Here is a 24030-nt window from a genome sequence, read left to right as displayed (position 1 = left end):
AAAATGAAATTCATTTCACATGCCAGTGTATTGACAAGAGAAGAACTAAAGTGGCAAGATACTCATCTGCAAGCATTATCCTATAAGATAAGCACACATATTTCCCTTCTCCTGCCCCACTCATCCAATATACAACTTTTTAAACCCCAATGATAATTCTATTTAGACAACAAACATTATATGTTATCTATTATTATGATTACTTTGCACATGATTTCCATTACTCCGAGAATGCTGATCATTCGCTCCATTATGCGACGGAAAGCTTCTATCGGTTGCCGATAAAAACCCATCCGGGCCTAAGTTTGTAACACACACTTTGTCCCATTTGTACTGTCTATAATTGGGACTCTATATAACACCCGGTTATTCCATTTATATACTCAATGCGAATCATTTATGTATTTGCATTTTTTTTCATTGAGTCTATACCAAGTAGATATGAGAACATAAGAGTGAGTCATGACTCAGCCATAATATTACGTATTAAAGTAAAGGTGTCTGTGCATATGTACTCGGTTACCGTTACATGAAATTTTAAGACTTGACAAATAAAAAGGCTCAATTCCTGCTTATACACCAGATTACACACAAGAGGAATCGTGGTTTTGCAACACGATGACGTTACTATTCTCCGTTGATCGCTAAAGAGGAGAAGAGCAGAAAGTATGACAAAGTAAGAGGCTGTGCACTTATTTTTTCCCGTGAAGGCTGGAATCTCATAGAAAGTTCCTGGCTTATGTGGCATAAAATAACTGCATTAGGACAGGTGGTTCCTGGAAATAAGATGTGTAAAAAAGACTATGTGTCCAAAACGTTTTTTTTATATCTTTATTTTCTTCTTACACAGATGTCTTTAAACGAAACAGATGAGCGCACTGTCTCACAAAAGTAATCTATGAAATCTGTTTTGAATGTCAGCGCTACTGCATAAATAAAAAGTATGTGGTACGAAACTCTCTATTCTGAACTTTTTACTGCACCCCCACCCATCCTACCCACGTGTATGCAACTTGCCTTTTTTTGTCCAGACTCGCTTGCTCATAATCAATAATACGCAATTGATAGCAATTACACCTAGTTCATTTTTATAATTGAAACAATCAAGTCAATCGACTTTTATTTTATGTGAGCCAATGTTTAAATTCAAGATGATATTGAAAACTTGATGCGAACAAGTATATTTACAGTAATGACAGATATAAATAAAAGTCGTGTCTTACACGCCCTTTTTTTTTTACACTAATAAGTTGATATGTGGCGACAACCACTATAAAAACTCAAAATAGGGGAGTACAAAAGGGTAACCCCTCCCCCCTAAAGATATTAGATTGCTTTGACGAGCTTCTTTGTTGTCCGGATGATCAGGAGGATCGTCTGATGGGATAGAACTTCGAAAGAATCAAGGTTCTTGTAGAGCCGAATGAGCTGTTGATGGGAATTGAACAAGATATGACTTGATATTAAAAAGAGAGGGAATCATTCGACATAAAGCTTAAATGAAAGGTCTTAAACATGAAATCCTCGTGGTAGATTTAGCTATCTTTTGGAGCTATTTTTTTCTTTTTGGGGATTTTTCCTTTCGTATGTTGCAACCGAAAAAAAAATAATGGGGTCACTTCTCTTGGAGTGTTAAATAAACTCGTGTATGGAGTGAATGTTATGGCAAGACCAAAAAAAGAGTGCGAGTTTCGGGAACCCCTCGGATTAAAACGTTATTTCAACACATGCAATGAAAAGAATAGCATATGATTGCGTCAATGTATCTTACTTTTTAACGTTTGAACAAAATAAAATTGAAGCCTAATGTGTGTAACTGAAAGGGTATGCGGATATAGTCGCACACAACCTACTTAGTTTTTCGTAGACAGGGTATCTAGACCCACAAGTGTACAGAACTGAGCACACAGGCCCCCGTTACAGATTCAACGCAGGTACTACTACGAGATCGACTAAACTGATTCCATCGTTACCCACAGTGATATGAGACCATTCCCTCTTTTTTTTTTCTTTTTCTGTATATAAATACATGCTTTTAATTGAACACTTCTTTCATCTCTTTTTCTTTACTTTTTATCATCATCTTTTTTTTGCAAACGTATAATAAGCCAGAAAAATGAATGCTCCCGATTCATTTGAAAAGCAAATTGATGTAGCTGTTTCTTATGATGGCTATTATCCAGCCCCATATTCCCCATCAACAACAGCATCATCCTCATGCTATTCAACCCCATCATCATCTAATAAGAAAAGTTTGACTAAGGAAGAAACCGTAGAGATTGTTCGCAAACTGTATCCTCTTACAATGGAAAATGTCTCCAAAGTAGAGTTAGCTGACCCGTCAAGTATGCCACTTGCACGTTACTGTAGCGAGATGGGAACACCCGAAGCCATCTATGCACCTTTTACGCCTTCCGCAAGAAAAATGTTGCGAAGACCACAAGAAGTTTTGGAATCACCTCGCGTATTACCATTTCCATATCACAATGACTCTTATTTCTTACCAACAGCCGAACATGACTATCCTGGCGGATTAACCGCTACCGATGCTTCTTCATCAATTGTCAGTCTTTCTGTTCATACCATGGGGTCACGTCAGCACCTGTCTAGCAATTCAACAAGCACCAGCCTCTATCACCCTCATCATCAACAGCGTGGGTATCAACGCCAGTTGCTGTCATGTCCCCCCAAGTCGCACTTCTATTCCCAAAAGAGATACGATGATGACAATATGAGTAATTATAGTAATAAAAGAAGGGCTGTGAGCGTTACACCATCGTCGCCTTCAACCTTGCGAGAGGAAACCTTTGTCGCACCAAAGAAGCGCCGTGGTCACAATAAATTTGCATTTAAATTTAAACAGAATTTGCTTCGATTCAAGTCCAACAATTCGACCATTTTGGAAACGACTCATCACTGTAACCGGTTACAGCACCCTTTGTCATCTTCCGCTTCTATTATATCCAACACACTCATTTTAACAAACGATACAACTACTACAAAGGTCAAGCAACAAAGATATGAATCCTTGCAATACAATACAGCACCAGTGAATAATGGTCCCTGGTATGAGAAACTCTGGAAGTTGATCAAACCTACAACTCTTGTAAAAAAAAATAGTAAATCTCCAAAGACTGTCTGGTACAGTCAATTCAGATGCAACCCTCCTCCCCCAGTTGATATTAATTTACTTTCCTAAATTGTACAGCAATACCCTGTAAAAGAAAAAGAAAAAGAAAAGCTAATACCGTTTGATATGTTATCGCTCTTTTTTTCTTCCTCTTTTGTTATAAATATACACACGCCCACAATCTCTCCTTTAAATTATATATTCGTCTTCTCATTCAGTTTTTTCCTTCCTTGTATTACTTGCACCCAGGAAACCCACTAACTGTACACACACGCACACATAATCTTTTTTTCTAAAAAAAAAAATCCTACTCTATATCATAAATCCCTTTGAAATATACTCTCTTTTTTCAATCATACAAAAATAAATTTGTTCTTATTAAAACTTCATGTTTCTGCCATGCATTTCTTTAGACTAATTAAAACATTATAGCTCCTGCATGCAATATATTCACCGACCGGTCGCAGGTGCTGGTATCAAAAAAATAAATAAATTATGTATCGGCATGAGGCTCGGTCCCCTTTCCCCTAGATACGCAAGAAAAAAAAGAAGGATGTCCATCCCAACGACAACTTTCATATGTCTTTAACGGCGGCTCGGGAGATACACATTTTACACTTCATCGGTCCGACAATAGCAAGTTTTTGGATCCTGTATGACATCTTCTCGACTAGACATTTCGGGAAAAAGGAAACGTGATTTTGCACTTTCTGACGGATATCCTATTATTTTGATACATGCGAGGGATTTTTTTTTTCAAGAGGATCTCGTGTAATAATCGGCGGAAGAGAAGCAAGGACCTCTTTTTAAAATAAAGGTTACACGGCTTATTTTTTGATCGACTGTGTATATTTGTTTTATTTTTGTATAGAACAACCTTATATATTTAAACAACATAAAGTAAACAATAATACAAATTTCCCCGCATTTCTTTTAAAGGGAAAAAAGAAAAGGAGAGGGAGAGACGCAAATGTAAATAAAATCGTAGCATCAAGTACATGTTACAATTGATCATCCTTACCATTTTTCGCTGTTACAACCAAAACATTCGTATTAAACAGGCAATTATCCCCCCACTCAAACGTATTTCTTTATTTCCCCTAAACCCACTTGTTCCGAGTAAGTGATACAATGTCAATCCACAGACTATAAGTCGACTCATTCCATTGTAAACTGTGTTTATAAAATGTGGCCCGAACCTGTGTCACTTTGTGTGGTTTAATGAACAAACTGTGACGACGGAAGGTAAATAAACCAGAGAACAGACGGAAGCACTTGATTGTCACTCAGATCTAAAACCCCCCAATATCACTGTGCTTCCTCACTGGTCACTCAATGGAGTCATTCTTGAATTTTTAAGGCCCCCCTTATCTTTCCAAAACTCCAGATTGCACAATACCTATTGTTGAGCCTATGAAATATAGCACTACATCCTAAGGCCATTGGATTGAATTAACCAGGGTTTAAAAGTAATTAAATTTCATTCTACTGAAAATCCCCCATTGACTAAAAACATAATATATGCTGAACATGTCTTAAATTACGAGAATACCGAAAATGCACGTACCAAAAAATTAGTCATACCGGAGCCATGTAACTGTATTACACGGAGGGAAAAGATCTAGAATTGGGACTTTGCGCCATCTATGAGTCCTTTCTTAATCAGCATCAAATCAGCTGAAATAACCGTAGGCAAGTATGTACATTTTGTTCCGATAAAGGAATTTAAACCAAGAAAAGTATATCATATCCCTTTCATTCGCCAAAAATTAGTAGCAGCGGTCAGTTCTCATATAAAAGCTTAAACCAATACGGGCGTGTTAACTTTTTAGCGGTATCAGCTTAAACCGATACGGGCGTGTTAACTTTTTAGCGGTATAAGCTTTACCGCTACCGCTGAAAAGCTTTTTAGTGATATGATTAATTAGGTCAGATGTTTAAATATAAAGATCAAGAATAAATATTTTTTATGCATTATAATCCAAGCCTCTTGACGCTAATCTCATACATGACTTCACAAGACTCTTTTCGAACAGAATTTGATGACTGCGGTAAAAGTAGTAAGTATTATGTGACTTCAAAAGGCATTGCTAAAGTACTCCTTCAACCTCACTGTAGTTGATGCGTGTAGTTATGTAACAGCATTTGTAGTAACTTCATTGCTTTCTGTTTGTTCGAATAGATGCATTTTTTGTGAATATTCGCAAAGCAACAGTGGTATTTGCATCATTTAGCGCTGAAACCAACAAGATGTATCAAAGGCATTTTATAAGCCGCGTAGATATTCCAGGCCTCTGCGATGAAGCAGCACTAATTGACTTTCTGAAAATATTGATATTTCCTGTCTGATAAAGTAGTGCGATGTTAAGAAGTAAAGGAGATATGGAAAACCAAAAAGGGGCGTGTGCATTAAGTAGGATTTTATTGTGGTGACTATACAATGACAACCAAATCATACAGTCTACAGCTTTTATCCATAAAATTGGATTGTATTGATATAAAATTTGGTGGAAATATGAAAAGACCCATTATATCGAGTTGCCGATATCCTTTGGCCAGATCTTTTGGCTGCTGTAAGCGGATATTTCTATTTTCTACTATGATGTAGATGTAATTATTTATCCGTAGCATAATTAGTTACGACGTGCTATTGTGGTTACAATTATCGATGTTGCTTACTGAGGAGGCCATAAAAGTCTAACTTTGTAATTATGTAAGGATGGAACACTCAAGAATCCTACAAACTTCAAAAGCAGTCTCTTACGGCTTTATAGTGACGTAACTTTCTTACCAAAACAGCGGAGATTGATACAAACTCGCGACACGTAAGTTACTTTTTTTTTTTTGAGGGCACTTGTTTTCTCTTTCTACACCTTTTATAAAAACCGACAGAAAACCCAATATGCCACCTAAAGAGAACTGGGAAAAATGTAAAGTAACTAAACTGAAAAAAAAGGAAGACGCAAACCAACTAAAACACTGTTTTTTTCAGACGACAAGAATGTTGAAGATAAAGAAAAGGACGAGAAGATTGTTGGTAAATAAATATGTAGTTGTGTATACAAGAGAATCCAATTACTCATCGTTTCTCTTTTTCTTTTACTTAGCTTTGGATGAAGGAGATATTAAACTTTTAACCACCTATGTAAATACCAACATGCACAACAACACCTCCCCTTTAGAAATTCTAGAATATGGAAATACTTACCTTTTCCTATAGGGTCAAGGTCCTTACACCAAAGAATTAAAGTCTTTAGAACAAGATATCAAGGACATTCAAAAACGTGTCAATGAACATATTGGTAATTATTGGGAGAATTCAAATATTTTGATATTTTGATATAATTTATGCAAAAAAAAAAAAGTGAGAAACTGATGTGTTGAAATTAGGTGTCAAGGAATCTGATACAGGTCTTGCTGCTCCCAATTTATGGGATATTCCTGCCGATAAACAAAGAATGCAGGAAGAACAGCCTTTACAAGTGGCTCGTTGTACAAAGATCATTCAAGGAGAGAACAACGAAGATCCAAAATACGTTATTAATGTTAAGCAAATCGCAAAGTTTGTTGTTGAGTTGGTTAGACATGTCTCTCCTACAGATATCGAAGAAGGCATGCGTGTTGGGTAAAGATAAAGAGAGACCCATCCTTTTCCTTATTTATTCACAAGTTCTATTCAATTCTTTAGTGTCGACCGTACAAAGTATCAAATTCAAATTCCTTTACCACCCAAGATTGATCCTTCAGTCACCATGATGCAGGTTGAGGAAAAGCCTGATGTTACTTATAGTGATATTGGTGGTTGCAAAGAACAAATTGAGCGTCTTTGCGAAGTCGTAGAATTACCTCTTTTACAACCCGAGAGATTTGTCAACCTTGGTATCGATCCACCAAAAGGTGTTTTACTTTACGGTCCTCCCGGTACTGGTAAAACTCTTTGTGCTCGTGCTGTTGCCAACAGAACAGATGCTACATTTATTCGTGTCATTGGTTCCGAACTTGTTCAAAAGTATGTTGGTGAAGGTGCCCGTATGGTACGTGAATTATTTGAAATGGCTCGTACAAAGAAGGCATGTATTATCTTTTTTGATGAAGTTGATGCTATTGGTGGTGCCAGATTCGATGATGGTGCAGGTGGAGATAACGAAGTTCAACGTACTATGTTAGAATTGATTAATCAGTTGGATGGTTTTGATCCTAGAGGTAATATTAAGGTGTTAATGGCCACAAACAGACCTGATACCTTAGATCCTGCTCTTTTAAGACCTGGTCGTTTGGATCGTCGTGTTGAGTTTGGTTTGCCTGACTTAGAAGGTCGTGCCCACATCATGAAGATTCATGCAAAGAGCATGAGTGTAGATCGTGATATTCGTTATGAGTTGATCGCAAGATTATGTCCCAACGCAACTGGTGCCGAATTAAGAAGTGTGTGTACTGAAGCTGGTATGTTTGCCATTCGTGCAAGAAGAAAGGTTGCCACCGAAAAGGACTTTTTGGAATCTGTTAATAAGGTTATCAAGGGTTATCAAAAGTTTTCCAGTACTCCCAAGGTACGTGTTCTATTTATGTGTGATTATGTCGTATTTTACTAACACTATTTTTCTTTCCTGTAGTATCTCATGTGGAATTAAATTACATGTCTTTTTTGCCTTTTATACATTTAAAAATATCAAATAAAGTAAAAAAAATAAATAAAAAAAAATTATATATACATATATAACAGCTTGTCTATTTTAAAAAAACAAAGTATAAATTATTAATGTAGGTTTATTAAATGATGTGAGAGAAAGAGTTTAAGAACAACGATCAATGAATGAAGGATGAGAAATATTATAAGAATATACAATAAAGATTATAAAAATAATAATATCCCTAGTTTCTGGCACCCTTAGCGGCACCCTTGTTTTTTGCATTTCTTCTGAATCCCTTTGTACCAGCCTGCTTGGCAATTGTAACAGTAGGTGTTTCATCACGCTTTAACACTATAGAAATTGGACATTAGTTAGTTTGATGTTTATAGTATTTAGTGATATACAAACTCACCGCCACCGTTTTCGCCACCAACATTGACACCTTGAACGATATCTACATATATTTAAAAAAAAAAGATGTGGGGGATTAGAAGAGGTGCGCTATTCTCAGTATTGAGCTTACCGTGGGCTTTAAGTCTCTTGGCGCTGACTAAATGTCTACCCAAACGATTAAGGAAAATATCGTGAAGACCGATATTTTTAGCTTTGGCACCAACAAGAGGATCAGGACTAGGAGCAGCCGAGACAGCAGCAACGAAGAGAGCAGCAATGAGAATAATAGAACGAACCATGGTTAAGCAAATTTGAATGTATTTATTGAATGAAAATAAAAATAAGGAAATGGTCAACTTGTCTTTGTATTTATACTATTAATCGTGGCCTATTTTTTTTTTTTTTCTGTCCTAACAGATTAATTGAATTTTTGCAAGGTATTTGTTAAAAAGGGGGGCACTTTTTAATAAAAAGGATCGTCGGATTCCTTTTACCACCCCTTTTGGAATTTGACGATTTGAAGTTGCGCGCACGGATAATTCGTCGGATGAGCTGCATATTGCATCTTGTAAGGCACACTTAAGGTAAGAAGACCCTTAATAATCACCATGGAAGGAATAGTAGAAAATACTACATTATAGACTGATTGCAAGTAATTTAACCATTGTATAACTTTGCATGGAAATGGGGTTCGCCTCTGAAGAATGCAAAAGGAACGATTTCTATTATCAAGTAAAATTTGTTCTCTTATAATACAGAAGTATTTCCATCGTCAGTCTAAAAAAATGCTTGATTGATAATTGCGTGCATAAATCGATATAAATATTTACTACACAATTTCTTAAATAGACAAATCATTGTGTAATACCGAGTAGATCCCATAACATAATATATTAGAAAAAAAAAGTGTTAATGACAGACAATAACATTTCGTATTGAGAAAATCACAAAAGGATTTCACTAAAACTTCAAAAGTACTCTGATATTTCTATCCATAGTAAACCGTATTACTACCAAAAGCATTTCTTATTTATGTCAGTGTGTCTGTGTCCAAAAATTCGTATTTTCTTATAATGTGAAGATAGAAATCTCCTTCATTTCTAGGGGATTTATGAAAGCCGATAAGAATAAAAAACAGGGATAAATATTTTTTTTTTATTTAATGTCAAAAAAAATTTATGCGCGCGCGCTAAAATCGTTTCGTAAATCTTATTAGGTAGAAACAAAAAATATATTGTAGGTTTAGATGATTATGAATTTATTCGATGTAGAAAAAAAAAAAGGAATAATATGAATAACAGTAAGAATAGTTAAATGAGCAAAAAAAAATTAAGACAATCATTTTAAAATATAAAATGGTTTTGATGATGAGAAATAATAACTAATGAAGAAAATTAAAATGAAAAAGAGAATGATTTAATTCTTGTGAGCCTTATCGTGCTTGTGTTCCTTTCCAGCCTGCTTGACCTTGGAGTCTTTATCTTCATGACGCTTTAATAAACCGGACACTAGATGATAACGATAGTCATTAGTCTAAAGTACTTTAAATTATAAACGAATCAACTTACAAAGACCACCGTCTCGCTTGCATCCACAGCCGCAACCGCTACCATGGTTACCGCCGCCATTGCCACCGTTACCGTTGCCACCGTTACCATTACCACCACGACCAGGGCGATCGGGACGGTTGATAGGACCACGACCACCACCATTGCCACCGTTACCATTACCGCCATCGTTACCACGGTCACCACGGTTGAATCCTCTGTTGCGCCAGTCGAAGTCATCGTTATCATCACTGAGAACATCGACATCTTGGGCAACATCTTAAAGATCATACAATTAGTAAGATGGATAATATATAAAAAGTGATAGAATTACCTTTGACTTCAAGATCGTCAAGATTGATAGCTTCAGTGAGAATATCATCACCCTCCAAGTTGTCGACACCGATAGTGTTATCAGCGAAGATATCAACAATACTTCCACCAGGTATGGGGACAGCAGAAACAGAAGCAACACATGCGATCACAACAGAAGCGAGGAAGATTGAGTTGACCATTGAAATAAAGATGATTTAAATATGAATGAAAAAGAGAAGAGATGAGTTGGTAAGATGAGAACTTGATAGATGAAGATAATAAAAAAAAAAAAAAAATGTCAAGATGGTCTTGTATTTATATGATTTTTGCCCTTTCATAATTAAAGCTATACGATATATTAAAAATGCAAAGGAAGATCCTCAATCAAAAAAGTTCCCCTTTCGGAATTTGACATTTGCAAAAATTTAACAGTAAATAGCGTAATTCTTTAGTGACTCTCCCCCCACCCCTTTCCAGTTTTTTTTTTCATCCCTTGGGAAATGCAGAAATTAATAATATTTATACTTGTAAAAAAAAAAAAAATATAACGAAGGGACTAAACAGAAATTAAAAAAAAGAAACCGAGTCATTCGATTACTCTTCGTCAGGAAGCACGCAGTTAGGATGGAGCATAAGAATTGGGTCGTGCTCATCAATTTCACCCTCGTTATCGTCTTGTCTAATTTCAATCAAAGTCTCACCCTACGAATATTGTGTTAGTAAATAAGAAGATGTACCTGTTAAACATAAACTTACAGTCTTAAGAAGTTTCTTGATAACCTTCTCCACAACAGTATGCTCATAATCGAGTTGATCCGCTGAGATATCAGACTCAATTTGTTCAAGATACCACACAACCAATTCACTGAGACGCATTCCAGGATCTACAACGGGAACGACACGTTAAATAAAAAAAAAAATATAACCCTCAAAATCCCCTGAACATATAATTTTTAGGGCCCTTACCATCTTCGGATTCTTTCTGGTTCAAACGAAGTCTATGCGCTAACATAAGCATAATCTCGTTGAATTTATCATATTGAATGGTTATTCTTTGAGAACCAGATTCGGTACTATCGTCAGGTTGTTGTTGATGTTGCTGTTGTTGTTCTTGTTCTGCTTCGTTCAATGACATACCGTTGAGTGCCTCTGTGTTTCTCATGACTTCATCATCTTGATCGTTCATTTGATCGTCAATATCAACATCATCCTCTTCAACGCGAATAATAGATTTTTGGAGTAAATTGAATGCCTCACCAACGTAGGCTTCTGTAATCTAAATTAAAAAAAAAGCAGTTTAGTGACCCATATATCCTAAAAAACAAAATTTATTTTACCTCTTCACGACAATTAACTCTGGCAATCGCTTCAGAAAGACGGACCATACTTTCTAATTGTCTGACTGTGATACGATATGAGTTTCTACCAACACCTTGGGAATCTCCTTGTCTCAAATCTCTATAACAATCAGCTAATTTAGCAGCAGCAGCGGGAGTCATCTGAAATAGTGATATTAGTATTTTTATTCCTTTCTTTTTTTATCGCGCTTTTTTTTTCGTATCCCCTATTATTCCCCTTACCTTAGGCTTAAAGGTTCTTGCGTATCTAATATAATTTTGAATTTGCTCAGTAGAAAATTCAGGTTGCATGAAATCGTCCTTCAGACGATGTGTGCTGACGATATGGCGACCAATATTATAATCTGTCACTTCATTACATTCATCCAAGACTACAAAGAATAAATCGAAACGAGACATAATGGGTGCAGACATATTGATGTTTTGTTTTAATGTCATCTTTTTGTTGTAACGACCACTGACAGGATTGGCGGCTGCAAGAATACTGGTACGGGCGTTCAAACTGGCTTGAATACCAGCCTTGGCAATAGAAATCGTTTGTTGTTCCATAGCTTCGTGAATAGCGACTTGATCCTTAATATCCATCTTGTCAAACTCATCGATAGCACAAATACCCTATAAGATAAGAAAAAAGTAAAACATTAATATACGCGTATGCTTTTTTTCTTTTTTTGCGCGCGAAGAGCACGTACGTTATCAGCCAACATAAGAGCACCAGCTTCGATGGAGAATTCACCTGTTTCTTCATCCTTGATAACCGACGCAGTTAAACCAGCAGCACTGGAAGCCTTACCAGATGTATAAACAGCTCTGGGCATGATACTGCAAACATATTTCAAAAATTGAGATTTACTAGTGGATGGATCACCAACAATACAGACATTGATATCACCACGAAGGTTCATGCCTTCGGGAGTGACCTTATGCACACCGCCCATCATCTGTAACAAAATACCCTTCTTGACAGTATCATGACCAAACACTGTAGGAGCGATACTGTTCACTAATTTACCGTAGACAGCGCCTCTTAAATTGACCATATCATGAAGTTCTTTGATCTCTTGTTCAGAGAAATCGTTGTAAACATCTCTTGGATCTTCATCTGTTGTGTCTTCACCGTGAAGATTGGATCCGGTAGCCTTGTTATGTGTAGCAGGTTGAACCATACAAGACAAGAATGAGAGTTTGTAAGTTAAATCACGCACACCTAAGGCCTTGAGACCAGAGACACCTTCGCTCATGCCTTCACTTGAGCGTACGGAGGTGTCTCTTTGAGTTTCAACCGAAGTACCAGGGGTTCTGAAAGCAGAAACATCAGGCACGACAATCAAGGTACCGGTAAAGACACATTTATCACCAGCCTTGGCACGCTCTACCATTTCATTACGAACAATGACATCCATACTTCTGGGCATACTACCCGTAGGAATTTCGTTTGCGTTTTCTTGGATTCTGACTCTTTGCCAATCCACAAATTTGGATTGCTCAACGTTCAAAGTCCAATGAGAACGGTTGTAACAGGTGGCGCCTTGACACATGGTGGGCTCGGTATATCTAAATTCTTGCTCGACGTCGGTGATGATCTTTCCACATTCGTTACAGGTAAATGATGCGTAGACTAATTCAGGACGTACTTCAGTAGTACGTGTCACTGTACCGCTAACACTAAGAAGGTGACCAATCTTATCTGTCTTCAATTGACGAACTCGGTTCTTTTCCTCCAAACCGTAAAAAGCGACAGTGAAATCTCGATAGGTGCCTCCTTGTACTCCAAAAGCAGGTGCATTAACATAAAGACTATCGGGGAAATGTGTACGAACAGTGTTGTGAACAGCACGACGAAGATAAGGAAGGAAACTGAAGTATTTTTGAGGCATTGTGAGGTTAATCGCTCAATCATAAAAAAAAAACCCCCATGTCCTTATTTCTTACCGGTAGTATTGTTCTTTTACTGCAGTAGCTAAAGGAACTTCGGTCGACTCAATGTGTGTAAAATCGACAAAGATTGTGTCGATTTCTGAATACTTGAAGTTCTCAAGTTGCATCATGTAAGGGAAGCCGAACCAACTAGAGGTACTGTTGGCGACATATTGAGATTGGGGATCTTTGTAACTATATATTGTCAAGAGTTAATATTTTCTTATTGACACTGTTGGTATCTTTTCTTTTGCTTTACGTTTCTAAAAACTTTTCAAAGGTTTCCATTACGGCCATGGCAGTTTCATCAATGACTCGAGGGATATTGTCAGGTTCAAAACCAGGTCTACGTGTGGCACGGGGGTCTTCGTCTACCTCCATACCTCCGGCAGGTGTAGGAGGAATGTCAGAAGGTAAACCTTGAGCTTGGGAGTCGAGCATGCCGCTCATGAGTTGATCACTAGCAAGATCTGTCATCGTTTTTTTTCTAAAAAATATGTGTGTTTTTGTTTTCAGTAAGAAGAAAAAAAAAATTATACTGAAAACGCGAAAAAAACTGAGGTTAAAACCTGATATTGACAATTGGTCACAAAAAAAACTTCACAACGCGTTTTTCGCAAGTCACGCTGACCCGTAGAACGATTTGATAAGTGCTTTACGTACATCCAATCTGGGCATTATGCACAATAAAAAGTTCATGTTACCATGAATGAGGTGGTTCAGCCATGTTTTACAAATTAATAAAGTGGGACTGTTACTGAATAAAACAGTTCCTGAAAATAATATAAAACCATTTGGCGGAGACAAATCAGGCCTAACCCCACTATCTGTGGCACAGAATGAGATGTATATCAAAAAGTGAAAAGAAATTTATAATTAAAAGCAAAAAAATTGGTTATCTTTGAGCATGTTAATATTTACAAGCAGTGTAGTCTATTAAGGGGTTTAAAATTAGTTAAAGTTAATGCGCACAAACACAGATAACCGATCATAATTATTGACATCTGAGACTAGCCATATTGATCTGGATGAGGGAGCATAAAAAAAAAAGACCAACAGCATGGAATAAAATTTAAAATTTAGCAGGACCTTTTTTATATATCATTAACTGCTTTGAAGTAGTGTGTACAGCTTTTGTTTTGCCATTATTTCCCAGCCAACAATAAGATTTGTGTGTTACATGTAACATGTATTTAGTATTTTTTCAAAAAAAAAAAAAAAAAAAGGAATGGAGGGAAAGGAGTTCGTTACTGGTATCATAGACAACGGTATATTCTATATTTACTCAAGAAGTGGAGTAGAACATTGATAAAGTATACATAAACTGTAAAAAATCACTTGATTGATATGCACAGGCTATTGATCATTAGGCGCATTTTTTTTTAAAAAAAAGGTACTACAGTAACCTTATTTTCATTGGCACTGGTAATTATGTTTTCCATCGTTACGCATTTAACAACAGGACCCAAAAGTATGTATGCGCTACTGGAATAGAATGGACATAGTACAAGAATGGGAAAGAGGCTTTTTTTTAATATTTGCTTTAGCGAGCACATTAAAAAAAAGATGGTCTGTCAATAATTATCGGAGATGATTCAGGTTTTAAGACAATTTAAAAGTTTAAAAAGGGAAAGAAATATAGATACAATATCCATCTCTTTTGAGCAAGATGAACCCCAAACACTTGAAAAATGCCTTCGGAGTAAAAGGGTTTCAAATACTTTTATCACCAACCAAATGAGAAATCCAATTTAACTGTGGCAAACAATGTAACATGAGATTAGGACGGCGAACGAATATGAATTAAACAAAACCACCACATAATACACCAACACAAACCGACTTCTTCTTTTTCTATTTACCCTCTCCGTTCTTTTTTTTTTCACTTCTTGTTATTACCCTTTTTCTTTACTTTCTTTTCGGTACCTAATAAACAAAAAGGGTCCTTTCACTAAAAAACCAATTCAATGAATCATGAGACATTAGAACAACAAACTGCACCCGAGAGTACTCGAGGTTTGTTTGATCCTCCCGAGGTAAGATGAGGACAAAAAAAAAAAAAAAAAAAAAGAAAAAAAAATCTTGTTACTGACATGAAAACAAAATAGATTTCTATTTCAAGAAATTTGTCAGACAAGCGTCGTACATTTCACGGTCTTAGTTCTAATCAGTTCGATACTGGGCGAAACAGACAACCTGTCTCTATGATGCCTACACCACGTCATCAAAGAAACTCTGAAATTGTTGTATCCTCATCCAAATCTACCAATTCTTTATTAAACAACAACCATAGTAACAACAACAAGAATCGCCGTAGTTTTGTTGGTTTACACACGCTCAAGGAAGAAATGACGGTAGACTCTTTGCAGGATATGATCAATACTCTCAAGACTTTACCTCCCATCACCACTCCCTCTCCCTCAAAGCTGGAGAGACGTCCTAGCGATGAAAATATTTCTTTATCATCAAGAGAGGCTGCTTTGGCTGAAGCCGAGGCTAAATTGATGGGTACCTTCAGACGTACAAATGACGACAATAACAATTACATCAAAAAGCGTACCTCTCTTCAACAAATGCCTGTGTTAAACGAAAACGGCGAATCATTCATGGATAACAAAAGAACATCAATGAATAGTAAATCTTTGAGCTTATCTCTTAGCAATGGCAATCTCGATAACAGAAAACAAATGAATCGTCGTTCTTCTCGTAATTTCGATGAATGGAGAAATAGTAAATTATAGCAATCATGTGGGGGGTAAAGGGGAAGAAAGAAATGAAACGTATTAATGTTTTATTTGTTATAGGTACCGCATCTTCCACAAATAATGGTAACAACGGTAACAACAGTAACAGATCATCATTTTCGCTTGTTCCTTTCACACCTACTCGAGTCAATTTCTCTCGTGATGATGCCAACCCTCATCAACGTCGACCTCTTTTCATTGCTCATTTGCCATTCTCGGCCTTAACTCCGTTGTTTAGAGCAAGACAATTAGTACGTGGTATTCTTCGTGTAAACAAGCGTAATCGTAGTGATGCCTATGTTGCGTGTGATGAGTTGGATGGTGGTGACATTTACATTTGCGGCTCTCGTGATCGTAACCGTGCTTTAGAAGGTGACACCGTAGCTATCCGTCTTGTTAATGTTGAGAAAGTTATTCGCGAAAAGCAGGAAAAAGAAGATGCTAAATTGGCCCGAAACAATGGCCAAAACAAGACTCGCTTGCCCGATGAGGAAGATGAGAACGAAATTATTTTTGGCGGTGATGAGGAAATCGATACCCTCAAGCCCAAATACGCTGGTGTTGTCGTAGCTATCCTTGAACGTGCTCAAAATCAAGTGTTCTCAGGTACATTGACTTTGTCAAGACCTAACAACAAGCGTGCTGCGTTACAACAACAGCAAGAAGATGGGGAAGGAAATGTGAAGAAGGAAGTTCCTAGAATCGTTTGGTTCAAGGCCACTGATAAACGTGTACCTTTAATCGCTATCCCTATTGAACAAGTGCCTCAAGATTTTATTGATCATAATGAGGCCTATACCAACCGTCTCTTTGTTGGTTCTATCAAGCGTTGGCCCATTACTTCTCTTCACCCCTTTGGTACATTGGAAAGAGAATTGGGTGCTATTACTGATTTGGATGTACAAATCAAGGCTATTTTAGCCGACTCTAACGTTTCTGACGCTCCCTTCAATGATGCTGTCATGGAATGCGTTCCTCCCAGTCCTTTCAAGTTCACTCCCCCTGGTGATGGAAGCCGCCGAGACTTGACTTTGGAAAACGACCATCGTATGATCACCATTGATCCTACTGGCAGCACTATATTCGAAGATGGTTTGTCTATTATTAAATTGGGTGATGATACTTACGAAGTTGGTGTTCACGTTGCTGATATTGCCTACTTTATCAAACCTCACTCACCTTTGGACAAAGAAGCCAGAGCCAGAGCTGTCCATGTTCATCTCGATCAAAAGGATGTACCCATGTTGCCTACCGAACTGTCCAATGTTGCAAACTTTAACTTGAACGAATTGAAGTAAGTGATAATTAAAAAAAAAAAAAAATTGAAGTGTTTACTAACGCCTCTCTTTTTTTTTTAAAAAAAAAAAGACCTGCGTTCTCGATTATTTGGAAACTCAGCTCGGATGGTATGCTTTTGGATACTTGGTTCGGAAAAACTGTTGTCAAGTAAGGGACCCTTAAATAGAATGTAACCATTTATAGGCTATTGCTAATCTTATTTATAAAAATAGATCCTGTGCGCAACTCACGTTCGATGAGGCACAAAAGATAGTAGACGGATTTGATGAAAATCAACAAAGCGAAGCGATCAAAAACGATGTTCGTATGTTATTTGAAATTTCTAAATACCTTCACGCATCACGTTATACCAAGGAAGCCATGTCTTTAACCAAACAACAATTGGAATTCGATGATCCTAACCAACCTACCACCGCAACCATTCTTAATTCTAGACCCGACATTGTCAAGATCGTCAAGGAATTCGCCTTTTTGGCAAACAAATGTGTTGCTCAAAAAATATCTAGTCAATACCCAGAACAAGCATTATTGCGTCGTCAAGCTCCTCCCAATACCAAGAAGATTGTAAGTCTTACTTATGCTATTTTAACATCGCGATAGTAACTTTTTTTTTAATTTGTTAAGCACGATTTGAGAGATTATGCTTTACGTTATTTAAGTGTTAAATTAAACATCACCAACGCAATTTCTATCCAAGAATCTATTCAAGATATCCATGATGTTGAATTACGTCAGTTAGTATCCGTTTTGGTATTAAAGACAATTCAACCTCCAAAATACTTTTGTACCGGTACATTTGATATTTTGAAATATTCCCATTTCGCTACTGGCGTCCCTCTCTTCACACATTTCACTTCGCCTATTCGTCGATATGCCGATATTGTCACTCACCGTCAATTGGAATCTACATTAGCCAATGGTAATATTTATATTAAAATCAAGGGGGGGGGTGCCTATATTAATTTTTTATTGTTTCGTGATTATAGAGAAACACTTTTATTTGGACCGCGATACCGTCCAAAAGCTTGCTCAACACTGTAATGTCAAGAAGGAAGCTAGTTTGGCTGCTCGTGAACAAAGTCAATTGTTATCATTGGCCTTGTACCTTGTTCGCAAACAAGATATTCAGCAACAGCAAAATCATCAAGCCGTAGTAACCGGCACTCAAGTCACTACCACTGTGTACAGTGAAGCCCGTATCATTGCTATCATGCAAGATGCATTCGATGTCTCCATACCCGAATTCGGCATCGAAAGACGTATTCATCTGCCCAACTTACCTCTTTTGCGTCATACATATGATCCTAAGGCCCGTGCATTGACCATGTATTGGAAACAAGGTGTGATTCCTTCCACTGGATTACAACAACAATGGAGTTTATCTGATGATGAATACGAGGAAGAGGAATTATTATCTGCATATCCTGAAAACTCACAATCCAGTAGTAGCAGTAACAGTAGCAATGTTTCTTTGGAAAACAACAAACAATTTGAAGCCATTGCCATTGCTGCTGCAAATGCAGGTATCGTGCCTACTTCTTCTGTCTCTACATCCAGAAAATCTGCTGTCAAGAGAGCTTCCATCATCAGCTCTCGTTTATCTGCCAGTACTGGATATAGCTCTGAACAATCTTCGCAGACGATTAAAGCCTTGGATAAGATTAGAGTCATGCTCACCATCGAAATGGTCAGAACCCCTCCTTTGATCCGAGTATTCGCTGCTAATCCTTACGCATAAAGACAAAAGAAAAAGAAAAAGAGAGGACACATGTACACGCCAGCTTAAAAAAATCACCCACCAAAAAAATCATTTCTACATCCCCCACCCTTTTTTTTTTCTTTGAATATAATTTAACTCATTTCTAGTATTATACATATTTTTTTTTTTATTTATTTAATCATGAAAAGTAATTAAATGCACTTTGTTTACACTATTTTCCAAAATTATTTATCAACTCACTCATCGAAAGAAAAATACATGCATTTGGCTAATACTTACACAGGAAAACTACGCTTTGTTATGAGTGCCATCAATAGAGGCCTTTTCTTTCTTTTTTCTTTTTTTTTTTTTTTTTCAAAAATGCGCGAAATAATATATAAAAATTTATTTTTGAATTGTTTAAAAAGAGAGGAACGTGTATGTAGATATGTAAAATTAGTTGGATTCTTTAAGAATCTTCAAAATGTTTTCGAAAGAGTCACGAACTTGCTCAGTGGAGTCACGTTGACGGAGAGTGACGGTTCCATCTTGAACAGTATCAAAATCGATGGTAATGGCAAAAGGAATACCGAGCTCATCGTTACGGGCATATCTACGACCGATAGAAGCCTTAGAATCGTCAGTACGGAGAGAAATACCAGCAGCACGAAGCTCACGAGAGAACTTGCGGACAAAGGGAACAAATTGCTCGTTACCAGAAAGAGGTAAAAGACAACACTTGAAGGGAGCAACAATGGTAGGGAAAGAAAGGACGTTACGAGCCTCGTCATCTTCACGAACCCACCAGCTGTGTTCCAAAAGAGAGTAAAGAATACGACCGATACCGAAAGAAGGCTCAATAACACTGGGAGTGTATTCACGGACATGTTCGGTAACAGTACCCTTCTTGACAGTAACATTTTCCTTGCCAACCTCAACAGCGGCACCATTCACTTGAACAGATCCAACACCGTTGGATTCTAATTCTTGAGCAAGAGCGGCATATTGATCGTCGGAAAGAGCCAAAAGAGCTTCTTCGACAGCCTTGGCTTCCTTCTTGTACTTGGGTCCAAAGGTCTTCTTGTTGATCTCAACTTGCCAGAGCTCAACGGTACGGGGTTCAGCTAATTGCTCACGAACAATCAACTTTTCACCAGTACGCTTGGAGTGGACAGTCAAATCATAAGCAGAACGATCGGCACAACCGACACATTCAATCCAACCCTATAGCATGTAATCAGTCTTCCAGACTCTTTTGAAGTTTCTTTTTCTCTCTCTCCATTCTATACTTACGTAACTGGTCTTGATTTCAGCATCCCAACAATCAGCGGCATAATGAGCCATTTCGTTGTCCATATGTTGACGGAAACGAAGACGGTCATTCTTGATACCAATCTTTGCCAAAAAGAGGTGGATACGAGCAATGAAGTAACCAAGAGTTTCGTTATCAATGATCTTTTTAGCGACAGCCTCACCAACGGTGATTTGGCTGGTAGTGGTCTTACCGCTCAATTGCACATCCTTGGCCAAGATAGTCAAGACAATATCCTTTACTTCATTGAATCTGGGATGGTCCTTGTTATCAGGATCGACGTAATGTTCGATTTCGGCCATGGTGAATTCACTGTAGGCAAGACGTTAGTATCTTTCCTGCTTTCCACATTCTCATTAACTTACCGGACACGTAAAAGACCGGAACGAGGAGAAATTTCGTTACGGAAAGAACGACCAACTTGAGCAGAAGCAAAAGGCATCTTATCATTGTTAAATTCCAAAAGCTTCTTGAAGTTAAGGAATTGACCTTGAGCAGTTTCAGGTCTCAAGAAACCCTTAAGTTGACCAGTAGGACCAATCAAAGACTCGAACATCAAATTGAATGCCTTGGGGTCAGAAAGTTCGTTACCGGATTCAGGAGAACGGATTTCGAACTTCTTCATGATAGCGGTTAATTCATCACCATCAAAGTTATCGATTTGGGCTAAACATTCTTCATAAGATTGACGAACGTCATCGGCTAACTCGACAGCAACAACAACACCCTTCTTCTTCTTCTTCTTTTTATCGACCTTGTTAGCAGCATCGGCAGCAGTATCAGCAGCGATTTCTTCAGTGGTCTTGCCAGCCTTGGCGGATCTGGCTTCCTTATCACCTTGGAGACGTGCCTCTAAGACAGCCTCAATGACGTGATCAGCTCTGAAAATTTCACCATTCTTTAAATCCTTACACATGTAATCAGAAAATTTATCGACGTGACCAGAGGTCTTAAGAACATCGTAGGTGGTCATAATAGAAGTATCGACTTCGAGCATCTCTTCCTCCAAGACGAAATGGTTACGCCAAACGGAAACGATGTTGTTGAAAAGTGCACATCCAGAAGGTCCGAAATCGTAAAGACCGGCAACACCTACGTCAGAAGTTAATACCTTGCCAGGTCCCGTTTATTTCAATTGTAATACTTTACCACCATAAATTTGGAAAGAAGGCGCGTAAAAGAAACGCTTGGTGATGAGTTGCTAAGTACAAAAAAAAACTTAGCTATTGAGTTGACAGGGACATTTTTCTCTCCTTTTTTTTTTTTTTTTTTTACCTCGAGAGCAGCTCTGTCAAAATTCTCAGCAGAAGCCATTATATTTGTTCAAAAAAAGAATGAAGGGAAACACCACTAAGCGAGCTAAATTTCTTTTATTCAAAAAAAATTGGGTGGCTTTGAAAAATATTGTATCTCAGGTCATTGTGAGTCAATGATTGCCCTACAGCACATCCCCTTCCAAGTCCTTATTAGTAGAACGTGAGAAAATAAACAGTACGGGTATATCAGACATCATGAGTAAATCTTGGGCAGGTAAACCACAGAGGAAGATCTTCTAGTAACCATCAAATTGTATGCAAAAGCATGTCTGTTCCAGTTACCATCAAAGCCCTCAATAGATTTTTTACCCCTTTTTCTTTCGCATTGATTACCTAATAAATGGACATATCAGGTTAAATCTAAAAAAAATATGGTGTCACAAATACGTTAAGTCTGAAATTACGCAGCAAGGATTGTAAATATGCACACCAAAAAGTCCAATGAATTACGCAGCAAGGATTGTAAATATGGAGCACCGAAAAGTCAGGCTCTTTTTCCACTGAATTACGCAGCAAAGATTGTAAACATGCATACTACTAAAACGTATCTGACACTGGTACCACCTAAAAGTCAGGCTCCTTTGTCACCTCCTTGAGGTGATTTAGTGCCACCACGACCATAGTTTGCGGGAATGGAATTTAATCCATTACTAAGGCAAAAAGACAATTTGTATTGGTTGGAACTTGTAAGGATTTAAATCTTTCCAGTTTTCTTTTTGATCATCAATACGCGGGCCTAACACTACGCAGTTGATCTCTCTTCTGGGTCTGAACCGAATGTACATTCCAGGTACAACATTACCGTTAGAAGACAGACGTGCCTCTACTTCTGGTACTAGCTTAGCCCTCTTGAAAATTCTAAGAGTGATGAATTTTATAAAAAGTAAACCGAAATGGTCCTTACACAAAGGTCATTTTTATTTTTAGAAATAAACAAAAAAACTTTGGTAGTGAAGTTTTGTGAGTCCAGCTTCGGACATTCAAAGTATAACGCACAATCGAAAACAACTTCTTTCCTCAACATATTATGAGAATGAGAAATAGTTGATGAACCCCCCCTATCATTAGTTTAAGACAAACGCCAATTACTATTTTTGTAACTTTGCAAGATATATTATACAAACGGTTTATCTAGAATATTTAGTGTAAATGCTTTTCTAGATTTAATCTAATAATTAATCTGTGGTCAATTTATCTTTGTCTGACCACCTTCCAACTAATTTTACAAGGCCTGATACTTTCTTTTTTCTTTTTCCTTTTTCCTTTTTCCTTTTTCCTTTTTCCTTTTTATCATCCAGAAATAATCCATGACCACAATAACGATCCACTGATTACTACAGTCTACAACAAGTTGTAGCTCTATCGCCACTAAAGCAACTCTGACGGGGGAATTGTTACTTATAACAGAATTCGGTCAAACAAGGCACCATTTATCTCATTGACCGAAATACTAGAGAATCGATTGCATGTCTCATGGATCGCTTTTCTCCTGACTTCCATGCAAGTTTAGTATCAATCGAGCATTATAATTTCATTCAAGATGGCTGCTTGTTTCTCGAGTTCAGGGCCGACGACATATACCGAATCGGATCCAGTCTCTCCATTATTCGAGATCATATTGTTAGAGAGAACGAACTGTTCTGTACGACTTTCAAGGCAAAAGTGTACCACATACCACATCAACATCTTCCTCTAAAAACGATTAATAATATGGGAAAAGTAAAGGCCATTTTAGGTCCTTGCATTCGTCACTATTAACCTGCCGCTTTCATTGTGGAGCTAGTTGACAAAGAAGATAATGAATCTATATTGATCAGTTTTTCTGATGATGTGTTTATCGCTTACCGCTCCCACTTTCAGATTAATAGCACTTACGCGTTTCAAGGACTAGAGAGGGCAAACAATGAACAGTATCAGTATTCATTTACCTCTGCGACAGAATGCTGTGTAATGACATATTCACAGTACTTGAATGAAATCATAAAAGTGTCGCATGCATATCAGCCCAATGTGAATTTGACGCAATCAGTAACATATGGAGGTCAAGTCACTCAAGTGATCAATTCTTTACTCGGAATATATGAAATAGATAACCTATTTGTTGTTAGTCTCTTTAACTGTCCAAGCTATTCGCTAAATATCCCTTACCGAATAAACACCAGAATATTTGTCCATAATATCCACGGAACATGGAAAATAATTGTGTCATTTAAAGTAAAATAAAAATTGTTTGAAATCAATAGGTAGCTAATTCCAGATATCCCCAATACATACAATAAAATAAAAATTTATTTCAAGTAAAACTGTAAATGCCATATACTTGTCTGAGCTTTTTTAGGTCTTTTGTTTGTAGTTTGACAAAAAAAACA

At 37.3% G+C, this 24030-nt stretch overlaps 7 protein-coding genes across 7 annotated transcripts; 3 read left to right on the top strand and 4 right to left on the bottom strand.

Moving 5' to 3' along the window:
- Window positions 1-120: 120 nt before the first annotated feature.
- EV154DRAFT_476665 (uncharacterized protein) lies at window positions 121-748 on the bottom strand (the record flags this gene model as incomplete). The annotated part of the gene is made up of 3 exons (XM_051598050.1): window positions 121-158; window positions 204-351; window positions 524-748. 3 exons carry the CDS (start codon window positions 746-748, stop codon window positions 121-123), a joined length of 411 nt encoding a protein of 136 aa, XP_051462714.1.
- A 1215-nt stretch (window positions 749-1963) lies between these two features.
- On the top strand, window positions 1964-3519 carry EV154DRAFT_492967 (uncharacterized protein). Its single transcript, XM_051599739.1, has one exon. It carries the CDS (start codon window positions 2117-2119, stop codon window positions 3197-3199), a length of 1083 nt encoding a protein of 360 aa, XP_051462713.1. The 5' UTR covers window positions 1964-2116; the 3' UTR covers window positions 3200-3519.
- A 2305-nt stretch (window positions 3520-5824) lies between these two features.
- EV154DRAFT_541669 (26S protease regulatory subunit 7) lies at window positions 5825-7844 on the top strand. Its single transcript, XM_051604491.1, has 8 exons — window positions 5825-5843; window positions 5905-6060; window positions 6123-6167; window positions 6238-6275; window positions 6351-6432; window positions 6521-6755; window positions 6819-7680; window positions 7744-7844. Exons 2-8 carry the CDS (start codon window positions 6033-6035, stop codon window positions 7759-7761), a joined length of 1308 nt encoding a protein of 435 aa, XP_051462712.1. The 5' UTR covers window positions 5825-5843; window positions 5905-6032; the 3' UTR covers window positions 7762-7844.
- A 157-nt stretch (window positions 7845-8001) lies between these two features.
- Window positions 8002-8465, bottom strand: EV154DRAFT_492964 (uncharacterized protein; the record flags this gene model as incomplete). The annotated part of the gene is made up of 3 exons (XM_051599738.1): window positions 8285-8465; window positions 8174-8215; window positions 8002-8112 (listed from the first exon to the last, which is right to left on the bottom strand). Exons 1-3 carry the CDS (start codon window positions 8451-8453, stop codon window positions 8003-8005), a joined length of 321 nt encoding a protein of 106 aa, XP_051462711.1. The 5' UTR covers window positions 8454-8465.
- Window positions 8466-10503: 2038 nt separating this feature from the next.
- On the bottom strand, window positions 10504-13922 carry EV154DRAFT_598570 (MCM2/3/5 family-domain-containing protein). The gene is made up of 8 exons (XM_051607056.1): window positions 13551-13922; window positions 13307-13486; window positions 12067-13231; window positions 11597-11989; window positions 11354-11515; window positions 10983-11292; window positions 10773-10900; window positions 10504-10718 (listed from the first exon to the last, which is right to left on the bottom strand). The coding sequence occupies exons 1-8, from the start codon at window positions 13766-13768 to the stop codon at window positions 10611-10613; spliced, it is 2664 nt and encodes an 887-aa protein (XP_051462710.1). The 5' UTR covers window positions 13769-13922; the 3' UTR covers window positions 10504-10610.
- Window positions 13923-15258: 1336 nt separating this feature from the next.
- EV154DRAFT_558634 (uncharacterized protein) lies at window positions 15259-19072 on the top strand (the record flags this gene model as incomplete). The annotated part of the gene is made up of 7 exons (XM_051605502.1): window positions 15259-15327; window positions 15400-16021; window positions 16096-17329; window positions 17404-17481; window positions 17547-17898; window positions 17959-18253; window positions 18321-19072. 7 exons carry the CDS (start codon window positions 15259-15261, stop codon window positions 19070-19072), a joined length of 3402 nt encoding a protein of 1133 aa, XP_051462709.1.
- Window positions 19073-19395: 323 nt separating this feature from the next.
- Window positions 19396-21667, bottom strand: EV154DRAFT_435358 (glycyl-tRNA synthetase). The gene is made up of 5 exons (XM_051596788.1): window positions 21621-21667; window positions 21495-21546; window positions 20711-21437; window positions 20327-20657; window positions 19396-20257 (listed from the first exon to the last, which is right to left on the bottom strand). The coding sequence occupies exons 1-5, from the start codon at window positions 21657-21659 to the stop codon at window positions 19490-19492; spliced, it is 1917 nt and encodes a 638-aa protein (XP_051462708.1). The 5' UTR covers window positions 21660-21667; the 3' UTR covers window positions 19396-19489.
- Between the last annotated feature and the right edge of the window lie 2363 nt (window positions 21668-24030).

This window comes from Mucor mucedo, assembly GCF_025094135.1.
Source record: "Mucor mucedo strain NRRL 3635 chromosome Unknown EV154scaffold_6, whole genome shotgun sequence".
Taxonomy (NCBI): Eukaryota; Fungi; Mucoromycota; class Mucoromycetes; order Mucorales; family Mucoraceae; genus Mucor; species Mucor mucedo.
Note: the sequence above shows the minus strand (reverse complement) of the source record. Positions and strands in the feature narration are given on the sequence as shown.